Source organism: Hemicordylus capensis, chromosome 1 (assembly GCF_027244095.1).
Source record: "Hemicordylus capensis ecotype Gifberg chromosome 1, rHemCap1.1.pri, whole genome shotgun sequence".
In the NCBI taxonomy this organism is placed as follows: domain Eukaryota; kingdom Metazoa; phylum Chordata; class Lepidosauria; order Squamata; family Cordylidae; genus Hemicordylus; species Hemicordylus capensis.
This window is the reverse complement of record NC_069657.1, coordinates 353,352,531-353,379,684: the sequence shown is the minus strand read 5'-3', so window position 1 is coordinate 353,379,684 and position 27,154 is coordinate 353,352,531. Positions and strand designations below refer to the sequence as shown.

At 41.4% G+C, this 27,154-nt stretch overlaps 2 protein-coding genes and 1 long non-coding RNA gene across 18 annotated transcripts in view; 2 read left to right on the top strand and 1 right to left on the bottom strand.

The window, feature by feature from the left end:
- The window catches only part of REPS1 (RALBP1 associated Eps domain containing 1), a 77,956-nt gene extending 56,551 nt beyond the window's left edge, over positions 1–21,405 (top strand). For 4 of the 7 annotated variants that reach the window (XM_053289443.1, XM_053289436.1, XM_053289452.1 and 1 more), the window contains 9 exons: positions 52–153; positions 1,891–1,963; positions 9,855–9,973; positions 10,250–10,314; positions 13,223–13,405; positions 14,846–14,941; positions 17,876–18,024; positions 19,658–19,763; positions 20,143–21,405. In XM_053289443.1, the coding sequence (XP_053145418.1) occupies positions 52–153; positions 1,891–1,963; positions 9,855–9,973; positions 10,250–10,314; positions 13,223–13,405; positions 14,846–14,941; positions 17,876–18,024; positions 19,658–19,763; positions 20,143–20,211 (962 nt within the window). In that variant the 3' untranslated portion in view covers positions 20,212–21,405. The remainder of the gene's footprint in view (positions 1–51; positions 154–1,890; positions 1,964–9,854; positions 9,974–10,249; positions 10,315–13,222; positions 13,406–14,845; positions 14,942–17,875; positions 18,025–19,657; positions 19,764–20,142) is intronic. The other 3 variants (XM_053289461.1, XM_053289428.1, XM_053289470.1) reach the window with 2 other exon arrangements.
- Positions 11,546–27,154, bottom strand: part of ECT2L (epithelial cell transforming 2 like) — a 64,631-nt gene continuing 49,022 nt past the window's right edge. For 5 of the 9 annotated variants that reach the window (XR_008314860.1, XR_008314879.1, XR_008314876.1 and 2 more), the window contains 5 exons: positions 26,736–26,824; positions 25,819–25,991; positions 23,555–23,693; positions 19,814–20,078; positions 13,399–13,968 (listed from right to left, as the gene is read on the bottom strand). Coding sequence is in view for 2 of the 9 variants with exons in the window: in XM_053289396.1 (XP_053145371.1) it covers positions 19,943–20,078; positions 23,555–23,693; positions 25,819–25,991; positions 26,736–26,824 (537 nt within the window). In the remaining 7 variants the exon portion in view is untranslated. Of the gene's footprint in view, positions 12,915–13,398; positions 13,969–19,757; positions 20,079–21,881; positions 21,939–23,554; positions 23,694–25,818; positions 25,992–26,735; positions 26,825–27,154 lie in introns of those variants that run through there. The other 4 variants (XR_008314862.1, XR_008314870.1, XM_053289396.1 and 1 more) reach the window with 4 other exon arrangements.
- LOC128342309 (uncharacterized) lies at positions 21,871–26,938 on the top strand. 2 transcript variants are annotated; one of them, XR_008314902.1, is made up of 4 exons: positions 21,871–22,008; positions 24,838–24,968; positions 25,802–25,879; positions 26,621–26,938. It is a non-coding gene; the product is annotated as an uncharacterized LOC128342309 (long non-coding RNA). The 2 variants fall into 2 exon arrangements; XR_008314901.1 differs by having other exon boundaries at positions 21,882–24,968.

Genomic DNA, 27,154 nt, shown 5'->3' with positions numbered 1-27,154 from the left:
AATATATATATATATATACTCAATTAAATAGATATATATTCCTCCTCCTAGATCATACAAATCCTACAAGTCCTTTACTTGTAAAATCACCAGATCTTGCAGAAGAAAATAAACTGAGTTCATCTGTAAAATTTGTAGGGGGAAATACTGTGGGTAAGTATCAGTGTTTACTAGCTCACTAGAAGGACATGTTCTGTGAAAATATAGATAACTGTAACCCAACACTAACGTAGGCATTTTAATATTTCATTAGAAACAACCTATGCTATTTTATATGAAGTGTGTATTTGATTAGCGGTTGTACTCAAGGCTATCCTCAGCCTAGTTTTTCATTCGAACTAAGTTGATACTAAGTTGGAAATGTAATAAGAAATGGCTTTCTGTTCTGCTTGGAGGTGTTTGAATAGTATGTGTTTGTGTTTTCTCCATTGTGTGTACAATACTTGGAAAGCCAGTACATGCAATAGCATAATCCATGTGTGCACACAGGGAAAACTTCCTCTTTCAAACTTCAGACCATACATTCATTCTCATAAATTAATTTTGTGTTGGAAAAAGTAAATGTGAAAAGTAGCCCTCAGAGGTGTACTCTATTCAAGATGGAGTTGAGTTACCCCTTAGGACTTGAATTATCCATTTGCCCTCTTTGACACGTGTGTGTGTGTGTGTGTGTATATAAAAAAATTTTTTTTTCTTTCATTCATCCATTCTCCAAGGGGTATGATTGCTTTTGTGCCAGCAGGAATCTGTGCAGATGCTTGCACCCATTCCTTAAATGTTAAACTATGTCCTTTAGGAGCTGTTGTTTGCGCAGCATTCTAAATGCTCTGTTAGAGGAGCCATTTGATTGGAAATCTTTGCATGGACTCTGGCATGTAAGCAACCACAGAGGAGATAGGAACTGTGCCATATGGTGTACACATAAAGGAGGTCTTATAGTAAGGGTGGTGAAAGTAACAGCCCTAAGCATCCGTATGTCTGATTCTGATGATGGTGTATCACTCTCCCCAGTGCCGTACAGAGGCATGCTCCCAGCAAGGCTTTGCGCAGTACTTGCCATTTTTAATACCAGAGAATCCTCTTCTACAGAACTGAAGCCCATGGAGATGCTAGGAAGGTGTATGGGAGTTAGTTGGGAAGATCTGCAGGGATGCAAATCATGGGGGGGGGGGGAATTGGGAGGGGCTTCACAGTTGTTCCTGTGCACCTTCCTAGCCATCCTTGCGTGCCTTCCCAACATACCTGTGGGCTCCCGGTCATTTGAAGAGGCTCCCCTGGTGACAGAAATGGCAGGTGCTGTGCAAAACTGGCCATGCTGGGAGCACCCACGTCGATGTGGCATCATGATAGCACACATTTATTGGAATCAGACACAGGCCTAGAAAGTTACCGTCAACCCACACAGTTTACTGCTTGAAGAGGAGTGCCAAGAGGAGAGAAGCATAATGCCATTTCACTTCTGCAGGCTATCCATGGGGTGGGTGCTGGAGGGCTGCTGTGCTGCCCCTAAGAACTGGTCCAGGATCTGCTTCGTGAAGCAGCGTGCTTCACCCTGTTGCATGGTAGGATTAACTCTGAAAGTAGTTAATGTGAATTTTCTACTTGTCCAGTGCACGGCAGGCACTCTAAATTGCATTAAGGATTATGAGAATACAAAATCAGAGTTGGCAGTTAATGCTTGATCAGATAAAAGGGAGCTCTTGTGTGCGGGGACTAGATTCATTATAGGAAAATGCTTGTATAGGAACTTGCTAATAAAGCTGATGAATTTTGGGTCAGTTATGCCCAGTATAATCTTATAATTGCTGAACTTGTAAGCTTTATAACTGTATGATCAAAATATGATAAATTAGTGAGCAGTGTGGGATTGACTTTCCCCCCTTCTGTCAGCAGATGGTTACAGCAGCTCAGATTCCTATACTTCAGACCCAGAACATATTGGAAGTACTGTAACTAGACAACGGTAAATAGTTGCTAAAATATTTATGATGCTGAAGTTGCATGCCCTTCCTTCAATCCCCATATTTTTTTGTTGAGGGTTTTGTGTTTTTAAATTAAAAATAGTCAGAGGATGACCAGATGCAAAGGAGGACTTGTTTGCTTTCATGGTTCTGAGAATAATATTTCCATGGTATTGGAGTACTCCTACAAGATCTGGAAGTGATCCGTTGTCGTCATGAGAAATGGGTTACTGTGCCTGCGCAGGGACCTCACGGATGGATTAACTAGCTCCTCATTTGCGCCCCTCCCTGCTGTGCACGTGCTCCATGCCTTGCTTTTCCCGGCAGTTGGGCGCCATTTTGTCTCAGTTTCTTTTCAACTGCTGATGCTTTTGGACCTCTGGTTCATTGCTCCACAGTTTTAGAAAAGAAAGTGTTACTTCAGACTGATTTTCTAGTGCCAACTCGAACTGTGACCTCATTTATACTTTGTCTTTCCCTTAGATTTCTTTCTCAGATATTTGAACTTTTGGTACTTTGACTTCGGACTGTAAGTGGATTATTCTTGGGACTTTGATTTGGACTTGACGACTCCCTTCCACAGCTTTGCTGTCAGAAAAGTCATTGCTGAGAGAAAGAAAACTACCTTTAAGTGTTGCTCTCAGTGTCGGGCAAAACCTCCCTTAACTTATGAACACGAACTCTGTTTACTCTGTTTGGAGAGCAACATGTCCCCACTTCTTGTAGGATTTACAGAGCCTTTTCAAAACAAACGCTGAAAAATCACTCTTTATGCCTCAGAGCTGCTCTCTATGGAGACGCACTGTGTCTGCCAACGCCCAGACCAGAATTGATATAGATCTTTGTATCGACGTCGACAGGTCCTCTTTCAATGTCTGCCCTAGGGTCTGTGTATGCAATGTCTCAAACCCTGTGAGATAATCTCGAGGAGATTGTCTTAAAAAAGCTCAAGTCTTCTGACCACGGGCATAAGAAGCGCAAACGACATTGTGTGGCCTCAGATAGCGACTCACTGCCTCCAAAAAAGCATAAGTCGAAGGCGGCTCATTATTTGAGGTCGAGGGTCCACCAATACAGCCATCGAGTCTGTCGAAGCCACCTACTGATGCAGGGGCTAGTCTTTTCGTGCTTTTCTCGACGCCATTGTGTTCAGTACTTCTGACCATCCCGTCGATCTCGACTGTCTCAGCATAGATGTCAACATCGGTCTTCCTGATTCCAACTACTTTGGTCTTCCCCTCGACTTCCTCATTGTTGACGGATACCGACGCCGGCATTCAGCGCCATGCTAATCCTTCCTCTCAGACAGCTATTGTTGTTCTGCAGCAGCATAAACCATTGTCTCTCTCACCTGCGAGGACATCCTTGAAATAACCCTTTACTCTCTTTGATACCACAGATGATGCCTTGTTATGAGGGTACTGCCAAGTCCCTGTTGAGTGCTTTGGACTCTGGCACGACAACCCCTTCGGGTTCCACTTTGCAGGGATTCCTCACTCCTGGTTTTGATACCGAGTTCGATGTTGACGACATACCCATTCCGAAGACACCTTCGATGTCTCCCCTTCGGATTGGAGTCAGGTCTTCCACGTATATGGTGCTGACGATCATCCCACCTGCCACTGCTTCTCCCTTTGTGCCACTTCCTTTGGTACCTCCAAAGGTCCCCACTCATGCCTGTGGGTTTAGGCACAATATTTCTCTGTCCGCACAGTTGGATTGGGCAGAGTTCCAATCATGGAAGATTTGGCGGATGCTGCAAGGCATATTGCCTCGTCAGCCTGCATCGCAACGTGTGCCACCTGTCCATCCTTTTGCAGTGCTGCCTCCTAAACCACCTATACCACCTGTGCTCATGAGTCAGTGTGTTCAGACAATACCAGTGACACCCTCGCATTACCGATGGCGCCACCTCCTCAGCTGCTGGTTGCTCCTGTTCGGTCGGTTCCGGACCCACCCACGCCTGCCCGTCCGCAGGCGTCACCTGCCCCAGTTGAGCCCGTGGAGTCTTCTGAGGAAAATTCCTCTGAATCTTCTGACACCGACATGGACTACAGTGCCACACCAGGACATCCTTCTGATCTGCCTTTGGATATGCTGCCAAGGCCTTCCACGTCTCCTAACGAAGAACTGAAATCATACACTAAGATGCTTGAACTCGAGATCAAACATCCTGCTACTGACCTACAAGACTCTGTCTATAAAATGTTGTCAACCATGCAATCCACACAACCAGTTGCATTTCCCATGTTGCCTGTTATAATCAAGGCAGCTAAAATTCCCTGGAACGTCTTGCAAACATCACCTTCGACCCCTACGTCAAAGCATTTGGAGATACTTTATCATGTGCAAGAAGACAACCTCTATTTACTTCCTCAATTCTTTTGTAATTGACTTTACCTCTTCTAAACCTGGCTACCGCCACACTACCCCCTCTGACAAAGAGGGTAGAAAACTCGATGTTTTTTGACTGTGTATTTATTCTACTGCGATTCTCTCCGTTCACAAAGCGAACTACGCAGCCTGCATGGCCCACTATAATTACATTCTTTAGGACTCATTCTGTAACAAACTGACCACTTCTAATGTGGAAGACCTCATCAAAAAAATTGATGACATGCTCACGAAGTGCGCTGATCTCACTCATCAGCAGTCAAGCACATATAAGCACTTGGCTGAAACAGAGTCCAGAACTATGACGACTGCGGTTTCTCTTCGACGCCACACTTGGCTAAGATCCACTACATTTAACCTGGAAATGAAGGACTGTATTGAACACCTTCCATTCTATGGAAAGGGTCTTTTCAGCGAGTCTATTGACTCAACAATAGAGACTCATAAAAATCCAAATTTACAGCTAAAAGCTTCTCAGCTTCAGCCTTGTCTTCACATGGCTCTTCCCACTACAGATTGATTGATTGATCAAATTTGTACACCACCCCAAGCTTTCATTTCTGACCATATAACCGCCAATGCGGGTTTAAATATTAGGACCGAAAGGACTATTCAAAGCCATTTAAACCCTACCATAAGAAAAGTTACGGCCAATGTACCAAGAATCATGGTCTTCGTACCACCAAGGACAACTCCAAGCAGTTTCTTTTATCTGGGAGACTGTCCACTGCTTGCACCATTATTGCTGGCCAACGCCTTCAACACCACTCATAGGAACATAGAAAGCTGCCATATACTGTGTCAGACCATTGGTCTATCTAGCTCAGTATTGTCTTCACAGACTGTCAGCGGCTTCTCCAAGGTTGCAGGCAGCAATCTCTCTCAGCCCTATCTTGGAGAAGCCAGAGAGGGAACTTGAAACCTTCTGCTCTTCCCAGAGCGCCTCCATCCCCTCAGGGGAATATCTTACAGTGCTCACACTTCTAGTCTCCCTTTCATATGCAACCAAGGTGGACCCTGCTTAGCTAAGGGGACAAGTCATGCTTGCTACCACAAGACCAGCTCTCCTCTCCACTGGCTGCTTGTGGCATGCTCTCGATACCAATTCGTTTGCCACCCAACATCATCAGACTAGCCAGTCATGCCTCGGCATGGCACCAGATAATATTGGACCAGTGGGTCCTACGAATTATCAACTCTGGCTACGCAATCGAGTTCATAACTTTGCCGAGTTTCGAGGGCATCAAGTCCACCCCTCCAACTCCAGCCCTCTGGCAAGAGGTAAATGTCCTGTTGGAGAAAGGTGCAGTAGTCCGGTGCAGTGGACAGATCACCTATGAGGGTTTTATTTCCGCTACTTCCTCGTCCCCAAGAAGGACGGGGGAATCAGATCCATTATGGATCTCCACAACCTAAACAGCTATGTGGATACTCAGAAATTCTGTATGACAATGTTGCAGGGAATTCTTCTGCTCCTGGCCAACGAGGAGTGGTTTGACACATTAGATAAAGATGCATATTTTCATACCGAGATCCAGGACAATCATTGCACATTCCTGAGATTCACCATAGGAGCATTCCAATACGGAGTGCTCCCTTTTGGGTTATCTATAGCACCCAGAGTCTTGACAAAATGTATGTCCGTGATCGTTGCTTATTTGAGGACTCGGGGGATCACTGTGTTCCCATCCTTGACGATTGGCTTTTAGTACACAGCGACAAATGCAAATTGGAATCTCGCATCCAATTCACGCTCCATCTCCTGTGAGATTTGGGAATCCAGGTCAACTGGGCCAAGTCCAGGCTTCAGCTAGTACAGACTATAGACTTTATAGGCACCCTGCTAGATACTCAAATGAAAAGGGCATATCTCCCTCTGGAAAGGTATCAACAGATTTGCACGCTCATCATCCAGTTTGACTGTGACCCTCACCAACGTGCAGATCGTGTCCAGAGATTGCTGGGTCTTATGGCTTTATGCAAATCTACAGTTCTCTACACCCACTTACGGATGCGGCCTCTTAAACTCTAGTACCTGCAGGCCTTCTGACTAAATATTGACATCCAGGCAATGTTCCTGGACATTCCTCCGCAGATTTTGAAATCCCTAACATGGTGGACAATCAGAGCAAATCTTCTGAACGGGGTTCCCTTCCTCACTTCGGCTCCGTCCCTCTGTGTCACCACCGACACGTCTCTCGTGCATTGGGGAGCCCATTGTGGCAAACACGGCATACAAGGTCTATGGACAATGCACCAACGTCACATGCATATCAACTTTTTGGAGTTTATGGCCGCTTATCTGGCTTTCCAGTCTTTTGCCATGTTGCTTCAGAATTTGATTGTGCAGTTACTGATGGACAATTCTACGGTGATCGCCCATGTGAACCATCAAGGGACACAGTGTCACGCTTTCTCTGCACCCTGAGTTCCCAGTTATGGACTTGGTGCATCTCCAAGAACATCTTCATAACGGCTCTTCACATCAAAGGGTTGCACAACGTCTTGGCCGACGATATCATCAGGACCTTTGACAGCCAACAACATCACGAATGAGAGTTGAAGCAGTCGTACCTGGACCGTCTTGTACAGAAGTGGGGTCTACCTTACATGGACCTCTTTGCTTTGGCAAGGAACAAGAAGTTTCCGTGATACTGTTCCAGAGCAGGCGTTGGACCTGGCTCCCTAGGGGATGCTTTTCAGTATCACTGGAGAGGGAACCTGCTTTACCTGTTTCCCCCTCTACCTCTGATCAACAGGGTAATAGGCAAGTTGATCCATGACCATTCACGAACCATTCTAGTATCACCATGGTGGCCTCGCCAAACTTGGTTTGCATTGCTACTCAGACTGCCAGCCGGTAACTTCTATCACCTGCCTCTGGAACCAGATTTCCTGTCAAGAAATGCGGGGGAAATCTTGAAACCATCTCTAAGAACCCTGCGACCCATGGCCTGGAAGGTCGGTTACTAAAGAATATCCTTCTCAATTCCAGGAGAGCTTCCACTCGTAAAAATTACACAAGTAATTTTTTTTTTTTTTACAATATATGCTAAGGACCATGGTTTTTGCCCAATGAAGGCTTCTCCTACGCAGGTCCTCTTGTATTTCACCAGCCTGAAAGAAGCCAGCTTAGCTAATGTATTCCTCCAGATTCACCTTGCCACTATTTCTTCTAAACATGCCGGCTGGCAAGGCCATTCTGACTCTTCGCACCCAATGTGCAAAACGTTTTTGAGAGGTGTTAATAATCTTTACCCCCGATCCGTAGTCCAACAAAACAATGGAGCCTTTCCCTAGTTCTGGTCTCCCTGATGGGAGTGCCTTTTGAGCCTGAAGCCAGCCTACGTTACCAAACGCTTAAGACTGCCTTTCTAATAGCGATTACTATCGCCAAGCGTGTAAGCAAATTGACTGCCTTGCACACAGATGCACCATTCACACAATTCTATCCTAACAAAGTCGTAATGTGTACTGACCTGGCATTCCTGCCTAAAGTCGTCACGGACTTTCACTTGAATAAAAACATTCTTCTCCCTTCCTTCTTTCAAAATCCTGCGTCTCAGTTAGACAGAGCGTTACATTCCCTCGATGTTAGAAGATGTCTGCTCTGTTACCTGAAAAATGTACAGCAGATATTAGATGGACCAAGATGCTCTTTATCTTGTACAAAGGCAAGAATAAAGGTCTCTTCATAGGCAGCGGCTTTCCCACTGGTTGGTGGAGCTCATTTTCTTAACATACAAGTTACAGAATCAACAACCTCCTAGACTCGTCAAAGCACACTCCATGAGGGCATGTGCTGCCTCCGCTGCACATTGATCCAGCCTTCACTTCAAAGACATCTGTGCTTCAGCCACCTAGTCCTCGCACCCACCTTTCATCAAACATTATGCTGTAGACTTAAGATAGGCTGCGGAGGCCAACTTTGGGAGAGAAGTACTCAAACGGGTCCTTGAGTAGTGGGAGAAATGGCTGAACCCTCCGCCGAGGGGAAAAGGCTAGTTAGTCACTCATTTCTCATGATGACAATGGATCACTTACAGATAGACAGGTTTCTTACCTATAACTTATAATCTGGAGGTGATCCGTTGTCAGTCAATGAGACCCACTCGTACCTCCCCGCTGCAGCATTTTCAGCTCAAGACTTACCTTTGATCAATGAATCCCATTGTGGAACATCTATCATCAGATGGATCTCCAAGAAACTGAGACAAAATGGTGCCCGACTGCCAGGAAAAGCAAGGCACGGAGCATGTGCAGGGTAGGGAGGTGCACCAATGAGAGCTAGTTAATCCATCCGTGAGGTCCCTGTGCAGGCACAGTAACCCATTTCTCATGACTGACAAGAGATCACCTCCAGATCATAAGTTACAGGTAAGCAACCTGTCTTTCTGTTCATCTACCACCAGCCCTCAGCTCAAATCTCTGATCCAAAGAATTCTCTTAGAGAATTGGAATATATGTGTGCAGTGCTAGTTTCCATCACTGTGATGCATAGTTCTAAATTGCAGTGTCGGATACTTGAAAGATCAAGAATTCAAAAAAATCTAATTATAATGAAACTATTTCCCAATAGTTTCAGTATAAATAAACTAGCAGGTGATACCCGTTACCCAAGCAAAGTCATTTTGCATAGATTAGATTTATAGGAAAGTTCAAGAAATTAAATATCTGTCATGGATTTTTTAAAAAAATTAATGTGCTTCTAAAAGGGAAGTAAAAGACCTGTTGATCTTCAGGTTTTCAACATCAAATATTCATTTTATTGAACAATGCCCATATGGTAAATTTAAATCAGTACATTTGAATCTGAGAAATATCTTATGCTTTTTGTGGGCATGAGGATGTTTTGGAATTATTGATCTGATTGAGTGTTAAAAATCTATTGAGAATAAGATTTAAGATATGTTCAAAAACCTACAAAAAATTATTTGAACTTCCATCGAGCATGTTCCAGTGTACAAAATAGTGCATTGAGCTAATTTAAGTGGCAGGATTGTTCATCTAAAACTTGGTATCTGTAGGTCATCAGGAAATATTACTTTTTCAAACAAATTCTTCAAAATATTTAATAGTGTATAAATATTTAAATATATTTACTAGAGATCTTTTGTATATACTAGAGATTTTTTTAATCCTAGTTAGTGAAAAGGATTATAGTATGGTAGAAATTGTTCTCTGAAAACAAAATGCAGTCACTTTTAATGTCAATTTGATATAAATTAATGAATCTATCAAAATATGTCCCGAGTTGAACAATCTGGCCATCTCTGTCTAGTATATATCAACTCAAGAGTGCAGGCATGTTTATTGTATTATAGGTGACAGGTTACAATTCCGTATAATGCTTTTCAAATACCTTCAGTTCTTTTACTGAAGTCCACATCTTAAAGAACAATAATTACTAGTAAGGAATTGGTGACTATGTTTTCTGATGGATTAGCATATAGGATTTACAGTTTGCAATAGAATTTCTGTAGTTGTGGTGTTTTTCAGGTCACATTCAGGGACATCTCCAGATAATACAGCTCCGCCTCCACCACCACCAAGGCCTCATCCTTCACACTCACGATCATCATCTTTAGATATGAATCGGACCTTCACAATTCCGTCAGGTAGCTGTAGTTCAGATTCTTTTGTTAGGTTTTATAAAGTCAATTCAGTATATATTTTCTCTCCTAAGTACATATTTGGAATGCTTTCACTGCTTTGTCACACAGTATAAAACTATTTTTCTTCTGTTGTACCTGTATAAACACATGCCCCTGCGAACTTGCAGAACCAAGAAACTGCTTATTTTAAGTAGTTTATAAATTATTTGGAGGTTAATCTGTCTGGCACACAGGAAAATTTAAACATTGTGTTGACATCTAAATTTTTCTATCCTGTAGGTCAACAGCAGGCTGGAGTGATTGCCTATCCCCCTGCAGTGCCTCCAAGACCTCAACCCTCACAGGTAATATTTTATTTCTCTGCTGTTGGATGAGGGCATCTCATGTGGCTTATCATTCCCACATGCTCCAGAGGCAGTACTATGCAAAATAGCTAATGCTTCAAGAGCCAGGGAAGGATAGCCCCTCCCAGTTCTATTAGTCCTATGTGATTTGTGGACTGCCTAACCCATTGGAACCAAATTGGGTACAGTTGTGGTGAGTGAAACACAGGGACACCTCAGTGGCATAGTTTGTGATGTCATCCACCCTAATTCAAAATGGCAGGCATGTAAACCTTTGAGGCGCAAGTAGGCTAAATTGTGAACTGTATAACCAGTTTGAACCAAATATACTACAGCTGTCGGGACACATAGGGATGCCCCAATGGTGTAGTTTTTGATGATATAATCCACCCTGATCCAAGATGGTGGACAAGTGAACTTTTGAGGCGCAAGTGCACTAACTTGAGGACTGTCGAACTGATCTGAACCAAATTTGGTACAGTTGTAGTGAGTGACACACAGGGACACCTCAATGTAATTGTAGTGATGTCATCCACCCTGATCCAAGATGGCAGATGCATGAACATTTGAAGTGCAACAAGTCTTACTTGTGGACCTCAATTTGAACCTAATTTAGTCCAGTTGTAGAGACAATGAAAGAAAAGTAGGCTGATTAGTTCTTACTAGAACAACCTGTTCAATCATGACCTTGCTTGGTTAAGGTTAGCCACTTGGAAACTGAGAGGAACATCCTGAGTCGGTATGGATATTCTCCTCAGGTTTTGGACACTATTTTAGCATCAAGGAAAGCATCCATCATCTGTCTACCAATACACTTGGTGAATTTTCTTGCAGTGTTGTAAAAGGAATCGGAGATCCAAGCATAATTTTTTATTCTTCTACTATCTTTACTTTCATATTATGTTTGCTCACCACTGTTCCCTCTAAGGCATGTGTGCGCGCTCACAAGTTTTTGGATGTCTGCTCAGTTCAGTTTCAGTCACGCTCAGGTTGAATCAGGAAGGCTGCATTCTGAATGCAGGTGTGCACACACTGCCTTGATACTGCCGTTCAGAACAAACCTCATTCTGCACAGAGATGAAAACAATTAGAGGAACCATAGTTGCTTACACATTTATCTTCTCTGACTGTGGACTTGGCTATTCAGAACTGAACGGGACTATCCTTCCCAGGCTCTTGAAGTGTTAGCTATTTTGCATAGTTCTGCCTCTGGAGTATGTGAGAAGGATAACCCACATGAGTTGACCTCATATCCAGCAGCAAGAAGAAGCCTTCATGGTAAGTAACAAGTGCTCCTTTCTGTTAAAAATATGTTGATTGCATATTTTAGTAGCATTCTTGTTACTGCACAAGCATTTTCATTATACTCTAAAATGCAGTTGTATGCATGTTAAGCTGGTGTATTAAAAAGCATCTGCCATAGCCATTTGTTTTCTCCAAAGAGCTCAGTGTGGCAAACAAGGGCTTTATCGCAGGTTAACCTCACAACAACTCTGAATTAGGTTAGGCTGAGAAATAAGAGCCAAGGTTCCCAAAACACTTCATGATTCAGCAGGAACAATTTGAACCCGTGTCTCTCAATGACTGTATTGGCTATTGATGTGAATTTGGCCTATGTTTCCTTTAGGAAGAGGGATCTAGGTAAAGACCTTTCTGTCCACTCAGGCCTTTAAAATTTATTTATTTTTTTAAAAATAGTGATCTGATGTGATTGTAACTGTTCTTGTATTATATTTTGTATTTTCTCTCCCTCCCCCCTTTTTTTGGTCAGTTATGATTTAATGAATGTTTTTATCTCAATTTTTAATGTGTTGTAAGCCACCCAGATAACTATTTGTTATAGGGAGGCTAACAAAGTTGTTGTTATCTATTCTTAGAGACACAATTGTAGCTGAAACCATGCTTGACCCCTCTGGGATAACAATAGACAAGAGGTCTCTGTTTTCCTAGAGCCTTATAAAATTGCTGTATCCTTATAAAGAATACAGCAAGGATTGAAAAGGATAAATATAATTAGATACCCTTGGCAACTTGTATGTGTGCCAAATATATTAGGATATTAAAGTTCAACATTTCATTCATATCCATGCATGCTTCAGAAACAATGCAAACATTCAGCAAGTAGACCACGATATAAGCCTCATGGAATTGTATCTCCTCAAAATACATAGGATCATGTTTTAGTGTGCCCTCATTTAAAAACCTCTTTGCACATGAAAAGCTAGCATCTTGGATGATGATGATGATGGTGGTGGTGACTTTTATATCCCGCTCTTCCTCCAAGGAGCCCAGAGCGGTGTACTACATACTTGAGTTTCTCTTTCACAACAACCTTGTGAAGTAGGTTAGGCTGAGAGCGAAGTGACTGGCCCAGAGTCACCCAGCTAGTTTCATGGCTGAATGGGGATTTGAACTCAGGTCTTCTCAGTCCTAGTCCAGCACTCTAACCACTATACCACGCTGGCTCTCTGATCCTTGAATTTTGGATGACTTGCCATTGCTTGTATTCTGGCTTTCCATATGGAGGTGTTTCTTGAAATGGGAATGTTCTGAAGCATACAGTCAACTGCATGTATTGTGAAGCTCTAGTCCATGAATACCTGTTAAATGAAAGTCAGAGCACAGGATGTGTTTTAATCAGGCTTGTAAATATTTATATACAAGAGAAGGACTTTGACAAAATTAGCATTATTTTACAAGTTGATAAATAGTCCAGTGTTTGCCTAATTTAAATGTGCTTTAAATACTTCAGAAAACATACTCTTCTATGCATTAGAAAAAAGCCAAATAACAATAAATGTTATGGAAATAGTATTTTCTTGGTTAGTATCCAAGCAGACTTTCTTACTTGGACAAGATTTCTTATTAGTAAACTTTTCAAAAGCACCAAATGTCTATTGTGTTGTAGGCTGGAGGTCATGCTCATCGCTCATCAGATGCTGAAGGTCTAATCACTCATACCAGTACTTCGCCTCAACAAATACCAGAACAGCCAAACTTTGCAGATTTTAGCCAATTTGAGGTGTTTGCTGCATCAGGCATAAATGAAAATGAGGAGGAAGAAATAGAGAAACACCCAGAATCTTTGCCGGTGAGTAGCATCATCATCATCATTATGTAAGCCTTGTATATGATATAATGAAAGTTATACTTTAATAGATATCAGCCAGGATCCAAACAAGTTCTTTAGATGGGTCCAAGGGTTTGGGCATGCCTTGGATTTGATAGGTCCCTGTGCCATATCACAAAGTGCTCTTGAAAGTCCCATTAGTTTAAAAGCAGTTTGTCGTGTGTCAGAAGCCCAAAGGCCCCTTGGAGATGCAGAACTAGTTGGTTCTTTTTTTATTCCAACTATATTAAATAGTTGACATTAAATACATTCTTGAGGTCATTTACAAATACTTCTGTGATCCATAATCCAAAAGAAACACTTGCAGGGATGGGTTCTTGACATTGTTTCAATCCTGTCACAGGATTCTTGGACCCCTTAGAGCAGCTAGTTAACCACCTGTAGCAGTGCCAGCTTCGGTAATCTGATGCCACTTGGTTATGCAGACAGTAATTCAAGGATCAGAAAAGTCAGGCTCCTCCAGTTCCTACTGAGGGGGCCCTTTCCTCTCCAAACTGACACCACTGAGCAGGGACCATCTTGCTCTGAGGGGAGGAGAGACAGACACAGCCCATCACCCATCCGATGATTTTAAGAGCACACAAAGCATTATATGCAAATATGTGCACTTACATAAAACAATTCAGAAACAACAGTAACATTAAAGTGTATCTCAGGGTTGTGAGATACAACTGCCAGCTCACAGGCTGGATCTGGCCCATGGAGTTCCATTTTCTGCCCCCTGAGAAACTGAGCATCAACCCAGGCCACCGGCATGTCCGTCAGCCCACTATGTGCTGAAGGGGCTCCCCACATTGCTCCCCACTTGCTGTGGTGGGCTGGCTCTTTCCTTCCTTCCTGCTGCCACAAGCATTCCTCACACTTGGGAGGAAGCATTTCTCCCATGCTGCCATGCTCCCCGCCTCCCATCCTCATGGCTTTTCAGTATGCAGAGGATAAAGATAGAAGAAGTGAGTTGGGGGCAAAGGAGGAAGAGAGGAGTGCGGGGAATGAGAAAAGGAGGGGGAGATGAAGACAGAAGAAAGAAGGTGGAAGAGAAAGGGGCAGAAGGAAGACAGAAGACAGGCAGAAGGGGAGGATGGAGCTGGGAAGAGAGCAGAAGGCAATGAAAGACGCCTTCCCCTGCACGAGTGAGGGGAGGGAGAGATGAAAAGGCAGGCGCGAGGCGATGCAAGAAGGTGGTGTGGGACAGAGGTATGTTGGAATCAAATTGACCCAATTTGACACTCCTTTGAAGAGATTTAGGATAGTATCACCCAAAGCTGGGGCCATAACTTGCCCAAGGGTTGGCAGTTGGCTCATCCTTGTTGTCTAGAAGGTGATATTCTAACCACTGAAATCACTGCTAACAAAATGCTTGCTGAACAGTGAGGTGCATTTCTGTGTTACTACTTCTTACAGGTAGAAAAACCTTCTGATTCTGCTGGACCCCTTAGAGTTGCCAAAGCAGAAGGAAGACTTGAGGACAAAGCGGCTTCTAGTACCCCTGCAAATGTGGTATGTAATATGTACTACTTACTTTCATACTGAAGTTTATAGCACATATGTGTAAACTGTGGAAAACAATATAGCTATTACTATGGAAATCCATATCATTACTCTTAAATAGAAGACTTTATGTAAGTAGCCGGTTTTGTGGATAGATGCTTACCAGAAATGAGTTTTTAGTTAGGTCATTATCAATGAGTATAAAATACTCATACTTGGTATTTTACCAAGTTAAATACAGTACATTAAAAGCATCCATTCTAAAATGTTAGCATGTTTTCTGAAATATCAAGAAACTTAGTAGAGTGGGACTCTGCTAAACAGGAAGAGTGGGCTATGAAATGATTTTGGTAGGCTTGCTTCTTCATTTTTCCTAGAAAGCTGCTGGAGCCAAAGACAATTAAAAAGGAAAATATATGTGCCCTAAGATTGCTGTTAACTAATTCCAAGGTTGTCTGTAATTTGTTGCTCTCCTGTCCTAGGTCAACATTTTGAATGTAATAGTTGTACAAATAGCTGATTCGTTTGATAATGTCAGTGCTGAAGGAAAAATTGAAATATGATCTACGATCTAGCAGGGAGGTTATTGGAGAGGGTATTTGTAAGATTATTAATGCTTCTCTGAGGGAGGGCAGGATGCCTCCTTTTATCAAGGAGGTAATTGTTAAAGAAACCTACATTAGATCCCTCAGAGTTAGGCAACTATAGGTCTGTCTCCAACCTCCCATGGCTGGGCAAGGTGATTGAGAGGGTGGTGGCAATTCAGCTCCAGGCTCTCTTGGAGGAAGCTGATTATCTGGATCCATTTCTAACTGGCTTTTGGGCAGACTATGGGGTTGAAACGGCCTTGATCGGCCTGTTGGATGATCTCCAATTAGGAATCAACAGGAGGAATGTGACTCTGTTGATCCTTTTGGATCTCTCAGTGGCTTTCAGTACCATCGGCCATGGTATCCTTCTGGGGCACCTGAAGGAGTTGGGAGTGGAAGGCACTGCTTTGCAGTGGTTCCGCGCCTACCTCTTGGGTAGGTTCCAGGTGGTGTCACTTGGAAATGGTTGCTTTTCAAAACAAGAGCTCCAGTATGGAGTCCCACAAGGTTCCATACTGTCTCCAGTGCCTTTTAATATCTACATGAAATCGCTGGGAGATTTGGTGCAGGGTGTTATCAATATGCTGATGACACGCAAATCTATTTCTCCCTGCCAACTTCATTAGGAAATGGCCTAACTTCCCTACATAACTGCCTGGTGACAGTAATGGGTTGGATGAAGGAGAACAAACTGAGGCGGAATCTAAGCAAGAAGGGGGTACTTGTTGTGGGAGGTTGAGACTTAGGAGGTTTAGATCTGCCTATTTGGGATGAGGCTGCACTTCCCTGGAAAGAGCAGGTATGTAGTCTGGGTGTACATCTGGACCCAAACCTCTCCCTGATTTCTCAGGTTGAGTCAGTGGCCAGGAATGCTTTTTATCAGCTATGGCTGATTCAGCAGCTACGTCTATTTCTGGAGATAAACGACCTTAAAACAGTGGTGCATATGCTGGTAACATCCAGACTTGACTACTGCAATGCGCTCTTTGTTGGGCTGCCTTTGTACGTAGTTCAGAAACTGCAGTTAATACAGAATGTAGCATCCAGGATGTTCTCTGGGGTTGCCTGCAGAGATCATATTACGGCCATTTTAGAAGAACTACAATGGCCACCTAATGGCACAGCGAGGAAATGACTTGACTAGCAAGTCAGAGGTTGCCGGCTTGAATCCCTGCTGGTTTGTTTCCTAGACTATGGGAAACACCTCTATTGGGCAGCAGCAATACAGGAAGATTCGGAAAGGCATCATCTCATACTGCACAGGAGATGGCAATGGTAAACCCCTCCTGTATTCTACCAAAGACAACCACAGGGCTCTGTGGTCGCCAGGAGTCGACACCCGACTCAATGACACACTTTTTATACTGGCTGCCAATAAGTTTCTGGGCGAAATACAAAGTGCTGGTCTTTAAGGCTTTATAGGTATATGACTTGGGTCCAAGGTAATGAAGAGAATGCCTTCTTTTTCATCAACCCAACTGCTATCAAGATCATCTGAGGAGGTCCGGTTGTGTTTGCCACCGACTCAGTTGGTGGTGACTCAAAACCGGGTCTTTGCTAGAGTTGCCCAGGAATCTGGAATGCGCTTCCTAATGAAATTAGAGTTTCCCTTTCTCTGAATATTTTTGAGGACCTGAAAACATACTTGTTTACACAAGGCTTTTAGTTTCATAGTTTTAAAGCTTCAGGTTTTAGAGTTCTTATTTGTAGTTTTAAATTGTTTTAATTGTGACAGTGTTCTGTTTTTTTAGATTGTGAACTGCCCAGGCACTTATTTGTATGGGACAGTATAGAATTGTAAGAAATAAATGAAAATGAAAATGTTTTTGAAAACCTAATTGCTCATCTGTACAGTAGGCTGTGATTATCCAAACAAACCTTTTCTTAATCATGATTCTGATGCAATATAGAGACTTTTTTTTACCACACTGTCCTACAGCTAGGCATGTGCAAACATGGGGAAAGTGCTAGAAAGGACTCCACTTCCTAGTACTTTGCACATGCCTTTCCCGATGTCACTGGGGCTGGCAGGACTCCACTTCCAATGCTGGGAAAAGTCTGGCATTGCATGGAGGTGAGTGATGAGAAGAGTTGCCTCCACACGGTACCAGGGGGAGCTATGTTGATTATTCAGCTTCAGGTATTTGGAATGGAATATTTACAACTAGTTCTAGATAGGCTTGTTCAAAGTCTTAAAACAAGCTTTACAGAAACTCATTGGTGCTAACTAGCAGTATTGCTTGCATGAGTCCTTGCAACTAAGTTCATATTCAATAGGAAACTTTCTATAACTAATAGGTGTAAAGAACAATGAATATTGCAGTAAATATAGATGTTCTGTTGACTCTTCTAGAGCAAAGGCACCACACCTCTAGCTCCACCACCAAAGCCTATACGTAGAAGGCCCAAATCAGAGGATGAGCTGAGACCTGAAGCTGAGGAGCATACACAGAAAACAGGTGTCATAGCTGCTGTTCTTGCTTCCCAGCCATCTATTCCTAGGTAACACAAGATGTATACAAGTACCTCTGATACTGAGACACTTTCACTGAAGTAACAAATCTATCAATTTAAGAGAGATACAAATGGTTTATTATGCTTGAGTTATTGAATTCCTAAATAGATAGTGCAAAATAGTTTGAACCTAAGCACAACTACAAAACGTTTTTAGTAAACACCAGTTTTAAAAAAAAGGGGGGGGGTACTAGTAGGTAAGGTGAGGTCTGTCATTGACTGGACAAATTGTGTGTGTGTGTGTGAAAATAGAAGTTATTTACAGCTCCCCCCCCAGCATGTTCCAATGTAAAATCAGTGGATTCAAGTACTTTGTACCAGGATTGTTTATGCAAAATTTGGTATCTGTAGGTAATTGCAACGTGTGAATTTATTTTGCACAAAGAAATCTACAAACTCTTAAAAATATATAATACAGTTTTTATATATGTAAGAGAATTTTTTTAAATTGTGCTTGCAAAAGGGAAGTAAAAACAGCTTGAAAATTGTAGATGTCAATTTCAGACATTTAGAGACATAAGTTTGGGCGGGGTATAAATTTAATAAATAAATAAATTTATTTTATCGAATAATTATCATATATGGTAATTAAATCGTAAATTTGAATCTAAGAAAGTACTGCTTCTCTTGGGCATGTCCTCCATGAATTATCTGATTGAGTATTAAAAGTCTGTTCAGAACAATAGCAGTTAAAATCTGTTGATTATATTCAGAATTCAAAAAATACAAAAACAAAGCCCCCACTTACCCCCCCCCCATATTCCAGTGGAAAAAGTAGTTCATTCAGCTAATTTGAGTGGCAGGATTGTGTATGATAATAGATACTCTAAGGAGAAGTCTTTCAATGAATAAGAGCCCAAGGAGAAATAGGTTGGGCTTCTTGGTCACCAGAGATCACAGGCCCCATATTGTTCCCTCCTTATTCCAAAAGCCTGCTCTTACTGGCCTAGATCTTCCCACTCCCAGGCTAATCAGCATGACTTTCCCTTTCCTTTCCAGTTGTTTAAGACTATCAAACTTGAAAGAGAATAAAAAGTAAAGAGATGTATGTGTACTTCACATAATTTGAATACCAGCCTCTAGGTTTCTTGTCATAAGAACCAGATTGTTCAGGAGATGGACACACTTGGAACTCTGATTACAAATGGGTATTTGCCAGTATAGTAACTTAGGATGGTGTGATTCAATTCAGTACACTGTACTAGAAACATGCTCAGTAATACTAAGGTGACAGACTGTTTCAAGTAAAGGATCACAGTCCAGAGAATGCAGAGTTAGCTTGGTTGCACACAGCAGTGATTTGTCTTTGGTTGAAAGATGTTTGTGAAACAAAATTTCAAAGGCAGTTTGAGATGTAGCACAGGGCACTTCTGTCTTAAAGAAAAACTGGCAAGTTCCACGGATGCATACAAGCCTTAAGTGTAGCTTTGTAGACTGTGGCCACTGCCATGAAACAAAGCCAAAAGTATAATATCACAGTTTCTCTTACTGCCATGCAGCTAAACCATTTGTTAGAGGCTAAGGAATTGAGAATGAACTAACTTCAGAATAGAAATTATTTGAACCATTTGGAAACATAGAGAGACATTTCTGACAGCTGTTTCATGGAATATCCCCTCAGATCAGTGGGAAAGGACAAGAAGGCTATTCAGGCATCAATCAGACGCAATAAGGAGACCAACACTGTTTTGGCCAGACTGAACAGTGAATTACAGCAGCAATTAAAGGTAAAAATCTTTAGAGATGTTAAGAGGGGTGAAGGATATATCTTACGAACCTGTATTTTTCGTCAGCACTATACCTCTCTTTTGTTTAGTTGTTACATTTTTAAAACCAAGGTCTTCAGCCTCTGGGAAACCCAGCTTTAAGCCCAATTTTCAATATTGATCATGCTCTTGAATTATTTTCATCTTTGTCTTTTCTTTGGGAGCATAGCCATGTGCAGTGCAGCCAGGGATTTTCCACAGGCTGCTGATGTTGCAAGTATCTTGTCTTTCTTTTGTAGATCTCTCCTCAGTGCCTCAGCTGGGGATTTACTGCAACTGAAAGGGATTTTTTCTGTGTTATTTCACTGTGGAGTATAACTGGCAAATCTTTCCATTGCAGGACGTTCTTGAAGAGAGAATTTCACTAGAGGTCCAACTGGAACAGCTTCGACCCTTCTCTCACTTATAAGCCAATTGCCGTTAACTGTGAACTAATTAACTCTGAAAGGGGAAATTGGGTAAAAGACCTAATTTAAAGACCCATTTGTTCAGCTCAGTGCACTCTTAACATTTTTGTGATTGTTTTGTCCTCTGTCCACAGTTGTATTTAAGTAACTTTTATAATTTTAATACAAAGAATTGGAATAAGTGTTTCCTTAAATGTTCTATATATTGGCACTGCCACACCTCCCATTTTGTTGGGATTACACAGTTTTTAAGTTGGAGCCAGGTTTGTACAACTTCAGTGGCCTAGATTCCAAACTGGAATTGGTTTTCAGTATTCCACATCAGAGATTATGAATAAAACATCCCAGATGCCCTCTACCTTTTAACACAGAAGCACATATACTTATCATAAATGCCTCTTGCACACTGTGTAAGAGAGAAGACTAATCTGCTGTGGTCATCTTTCAGTTTATCTCCAAGCCACTTTTTGCAACGTTGCAAGGCATCCATCACTTCAAAGGGCCTGCCATTTGTAATCACGCTACACTTTCCAAGTGCCACACACCCTCTTTCATATTACCTTGCCGTACCAAATTTTGGTTGTCTTCTCATGTTTATGCGTTTTGTTCAGTGTGACCACAGCTTGATAGCTCTTGACATGTTCCCATTAATTTTTGCAGCATACACTTGTGCACCCCTTCTGTGAAAGGAATGGGTGTTACTTTCTCATGCACATTTCCTGAACACCACCTGTAGTTGCATGCTTTGCACATGACTGTCTATTAACTGACACTTCTGCCAGACTTTACTGTAACACTCTGTAGTCCAGAAATGTGCCAGTACCTCAGTTCTTCTTTCCTAAATCCCCTATCCCAGACCCTATTTTTGTTTTAAGAAGTTTGGGTTGCCATTTCTCCTAATGTCTCCAAGCCTTATTCTTCTGGTTTGTGGACGGGCTTCAATAACACAAAGTTCCCTGAGTGTCTCCTGCTATTCAGGTTGATGTACTGTATTAGGATTTGTTGTATATTGTATAATACACACCTTTTGATCTCATATGTAAATTTGCATTAATGCTGACTAACAGCAGATATTCTATTTAATGGCTTATTCTGGCTGTGGGATCATAGATGTTAAACTGCATGGATGTATCTCAGCAGAATCAGAACTAGCAATTGTGTGATTTTTACACCAATAAAACAGCACAATATTTTAACCTGAGTGAATTGTTTTTAACTGGGGCTTAATGCATACAGAATAGTTTGTATACTGCTAATCTACAGTACAATTTTACATTAAGCATATTTGGGAAGCAACTATATTGAGTACTTTGCCCATCTTCACTCTGCTTTTCAGAATGTTAAGAATCTCCTGGTTACTGGAGACAATGTCTTCAGTTCTAATAATTGAATTCAAACTTCTGCTCCATAGAGAACAAGCACATTGCCTTGGATCCAATGGTGCCCTTCCATGAGTAGAAGAGCATTGCATAAAAAGACCCAGAATGCACATCCCTTGTACCGTATACAATTTAGCATGAGCTCTTTTCAAGATATTTTTCTGACTCACAAGAACTAATGCTCTACAGCCTTCCCTCACCATGCCTCTCATATTGTAACTCTTTCCTTGATACATTGTGCAGCATTGTGAAAAATCTCCCACTAGTGCTTGGACAAGAGTTGACAGAACTGGATTAATACATTTTCTTCTGCTGCTCATGGTTCTTTGGATACAAGCCAATATCTTAAACTTTTGGAAAGAAACAGAACAGAATCAAAGGATACATATACTTTGTATTGTCAAGCAGGATATCAATAAGGTTGGTGAATGCTTGCCTGAATACACATCTAACTGTACACTAACTGTAACTGCATGACAGCAATAGCAATAGCAATAGCACTTACATTTATATACCGCTCTATAGCCGGAGCTCTCTAAGCGGTTTACAATGATTTTAGCATATTGCCCCCAACATTCTGGGTACTCATTTTACCGACCTCGGAAGGATGGAAGGCTGAGTCAATCTTGAGCCCCTGGTCAGGATCGAACTTGTAACCTTCTGGTTACAAGGCGACAGTTTTACCACTGCGCCACCAGGGACAGGAGAGGGAATATTCATGTAAATATTCTGTGTGGATAGTGAACATTTCCATTCTCTTTTGTGGGGAGCAACTTAACATTTCAGTAGTATACATGATAGTCAGGTAGGGATACAAGCACCAGGAAATTACCTACTTACTACAGGGGAGGGAGCATTTCTTACTATGTGACAAAGTGACACAGATCAATTGTGGGAAAGGTTTGTTATTATTTTTTATTATTATTTACATTTTATATCCCGCTCTTCCTCCAAGGAGCCCAGAGCGGAGTACTACATACTTAAGTTTTTCCTCACAACAACCCTGTGAAGTAGGTTAGGCTGAGAGAGAAGTGACTGGCCCAGAGTCACCCAGCAAGTCTCATGGCTGAATGGGGATTTGAAATCAAGTCTCCCCAGTCCTAGTCCAACACTCTATCCACTACACCACGGTGGCTGGCTGAAGTCAGTAATATAAAGAGAGCCGCACCATAACACAATGCATAATTAACCTATGGAATTCTCTGCCACAAGATGTGGTTACAGCCAATAGCCTGGATGGCTTTGAGGGGTTTAGATAAATTCATGGAGGAGGGGTCTATCAATGGCTACTAGTATGGTGGCCATAGGCCACCTCCAGCCTCTGAAGCAAGATGCCTCTAAATACCAGTTGCGAGGGACTACCAGTAGGAGAGAGGGCATGCCCTCAGCTCTTGCCTGTGGGCTTCCCAGAGGCATCTGGGGGCCACTGTGTGAAACAGGATGCTGGACTAGATAGACCTTGGACCTGATCCAGCAGGGCTTATCTTATGTTTTTATATTAATATTCAGCAAAAATTGAAGGAACTTATTTTGAAACACAAAGCATAGAACTAGCCTACTCTGTACCACTCTATAACCCCCTTCAGACTTTGCAAAGATATGGAACCAGCATGACAGCTTTTGGAATGCAATGTAAGCACTGCTTTTATTCTCTATTTCCACTCACATGACACTGGGGATTTTGTTCTGCACTGTCTGTGCAAGAAGAGGTGAGGCCATCTTCCTGGCACTGGAGCAAGCATATGGATGTTATCACAATTATAGCATAAGCTTAATATCAAAACCTTTCTCACTATAGCATTGGTGAGGTTATTGTGATGTATGTTTTGGCTTTATGATGTCACTTATTTAGAATGAACTGTTTTATAATCAAAATTGGATCAACAGTGATTAGTTGGAAAGGAAATTAATCCTCTATACTGTGCCCCAGAAGGTAGTGAGCAATTAGTAAAAATGTAAATCTTACAAGTAATTATCATTCTCCTCAATACTACAGCTAATTGCTCTGTGTAGTGCAGAAAGCCATATGAACTTATCATCGTCTTCTTCTGTTGAGCAAATCAGCTGACATGTTGGCCCTCGTAGAAGAAAAGCATTCTTGATGTCTGTTGAATAAAAACATTATTGATAACTTAAAATAATTATGAACTGGATACCCAGGATAGTAATAAGGCCACTTAAGTAAAGATTTTGAACACCCCAGCATGAAGTCAATGTGGTGAGGGGTTGCTATATACAGGTTGCTTACCTGTAACTTAAGATCTGGAAGTGATCCGTCGTCGTCATAAGGAATGGGTTCTGCGCCTGCCCATGGTTAATCCTTCATTTTGCCTCCTCACTATTTTGTCTAATGTAGATTTCTGCATTACTTTGCTTCTATATACTGCCTTGCCCATACTCACGCTACCACACGAGACAATAGCAGTAGGAATCCTAAGAAGCCCAACTCCCTGCCAAAAAGTAAATCTTTATCCTTAAAGTTCTCTCTGCATATCTACAGAAGGGAATCCTTCAATATATATGACTAGAAATGACTTGAAGTGTGCTTAGTTCATCTTCCCTCAAAGACTGAATTCAGACAGTCAAAGTATTTCCTGCCCTCCTGGTGTCTAGATGTTCTCCAAGTGGTAGTAGTAATGGGCTGATCCAGACTGATTTACCTCTGCACAGTGGAAGAGTGAAACTGAGCAACTGAGCTTGCCTGTCCTGACTGAGTCCATCAGATATTCTGTGGGCATACTTATATAGGGCTCATGCATGGAACATTTAACTACAGACCCAAATCACATGGCCATTTCTCAAATTGCATTGTTTGGGGACATGCATAGGCTCTGTGCAATCCATGCAATATCTGGTGGACTGGGCAGTGGTGAAAGTGCATTTGATGTTGTATCCCCCATCACGTGTGGGCAGTGAGTTCATCGAAACTCAGCAGGGGCAGCTCCCTTATGAGGCAATGTTAGGTGATGACCTCAGACTGAATGTGCCAAGGGATGGTAAGTGCAGGTACCCTATCACCCACCAACAAGCCATCACTGCCCTGTATGCTTTCTTTCATTGCCTAGAGCCAGCACTGGTGTTGCCCAACCGTTCTCACTGATATCACCCCTTGTCCTCATGCTGGCTTCACCTTTGTCATGCTCTGCCCTGCTCTGTTTACAAATTGAGCTCTTTGATTCCAAAGGTGCTGACATAGTAATGGTTAAATAAAACACAGCAATTAAATTTTCTGCCCATTTTTCCAATTAGATTCTTCTCGGTCATAAGTGGAGTTCTGGAATACTCATTCTCATTTTGGTGTAATCTGGAAATTTTTAGAAGTATACTTTTTCTCCTCCCTGAATTTTGCTATTCTAGCAGGAAAAAGAATGGAAGAAGTCGTAAGTGTAAATTTAAACAATCAAACCTGGTGTTGGTTCTGTTATTGACCACCTAGGCCAGGATGATACTTCATGTATTCTCTATTGATTTAAACTGTCTATTCTGTTTTAAATATGCTGCATTGTAATTCATTAGTAGATGTTGCTATAACAAAAACCATATTTTCACAAATACAATGAATATTTATATGCCACGTTTCTACAAAAGTTCACAAAGCAATTTAAATAAATAAATAAATAAATTAAATGGCTCCCTGCTCCCCAAGGGCTCATAATTTTAAAAAGAAGTATAAAATAGACACCAGCAACAGCCACTGGAAGATTACTGTGCTGGGGATGGATAGCCAGTTTCTCTCTACCTGCTAAATAAAGGGAATCACCAGTTTTAAAAGTAGCCACATGCTGTGTTATGGAGGCTGAAACTGCTCCTGTGAAATCAGACTGTACTTTGCTTGTTCATATAATAATGAAAGCTATGAGAGCACATTTTGTGAGGATCTAGGATCTAAAGAGAGCCCCTCACATGGAAACAGATCTTCACATAGATCTTTGATACTGTACTTCTGATTCATGCTAAATTTTCAACCTGGGGCAACAATGCCATTTTTTAAGTTAGAGATTGGCAACAAATCAGGTCTTTAAATTAATTTTTTTAAAAAAGATTTATGATTTTATGCACAATCTTGCAAAAATTATTTGCCCAAGCGGTAATTGAGAAATGCAAAGTGATACATACAGAAAATGTGTCACTTGGATACAATGTTATTTAATATTAAATTTAGATGGGGAAATAAAAACCTGACAGATTGTATGCTATGTATATATCATTTTAGGGCAGTGAAAAACATACATTTGGAATCCAGGATATCTTCAACAATGAGCTGAGAAAGTGGTACTACTTCCAAGAACTGGTGAGTAGTCTTTGGAGTCCATTCAAAAGGTTTATAAGAAATGCTGCGCCATGAGATAACAAGTATATCATTGAAAAGGAAAAGGCTGAGATCATGGATGTGTTCATAGAGCCTGTAAAAATGAAAGCAAGAGATCAACCTTGTGAGCTACTTTGAATATAACCAAAAGAGAATAAGTCTTATGACAACCTATTATAGGCATATCTAGTGTTGTTTTGAGTGCTCTTTGTAAATATGTAGTAAAATCATTATAAATGAAATACGAGAATGTACTTTTTTTTAATAAGAATTGACAGAGTAATTGATTACTTCAATCTGCTATTGTTTACTCTTCCTAACGTTCTTTTTTATTTTAAGCATTAGAATTTGTTGAGTATAATGCTTTTTAAAGCAGTGTAAAAACATGCTAGGGGTTAAGGGAAGAACCTTAAAAAGAAAATCAGTCAATAGTTATCAGTAAGCCAACAAAAATTAAAAACACCAATACAAATAGTATTTGTTGGCTAGAAGAGATAAATTCAGCCAGAAGCCAACAAATTAACCAGACTGTCCCAATCCAAAACATTATTCCGCTTCCTCCCTCCCTCCTGACACCACAAAAAAAGATCATTTCTATTTATTTCTAAAAAGAAAATATGCACCAAAATCCATCTAAAAAACAGAGAGCACACACCACAAACAGCTACTAAATGGTTGGACACTTGTTAGCTTCTCCAAATAATTCATATGCTAACATTTCAGCAATTACAGGAGCAACCTCCATCGAAGAGGCCAAACTTTGCAAAGCAGACAAACAGCCAATCAGCTGAAGCCATCCTGCTTCTTTTTCACTGAAGCTAAATACTGATCCATTTACCTGTATGGAATACTGACTTTCTCAGAACAGCAGCTTAGCTGGGTTACATCTTGTGTCCTAATTAGATATCTATCAGCTTTCAATAACGGCTGTGAATTAAAAATGGAACAATGAAAAAAAACATTGCACAGACCCAATTTATTACTGCTTGTGTAGTTTGTATTTGGATGTTGATGTATGTAAGTCACATACAGCTAAAGTGTTCTGCTTAAACATCACAAGAATGGTTATGTAATTAGTTTTCATCTTATCACATGTGCATCATTACTTTTTGTTCGTTTTAACACATGCTTAGTCTCGCTATATAGAATTGCAGATACTTGGGGGTGGGGGACCTATCACAGTAGGAACTATAGAAATGGGTTAAAAAGGCAAATATCTCTAAGAGCAGTGAAATTTAAATCTTTCCAGATCTGGGT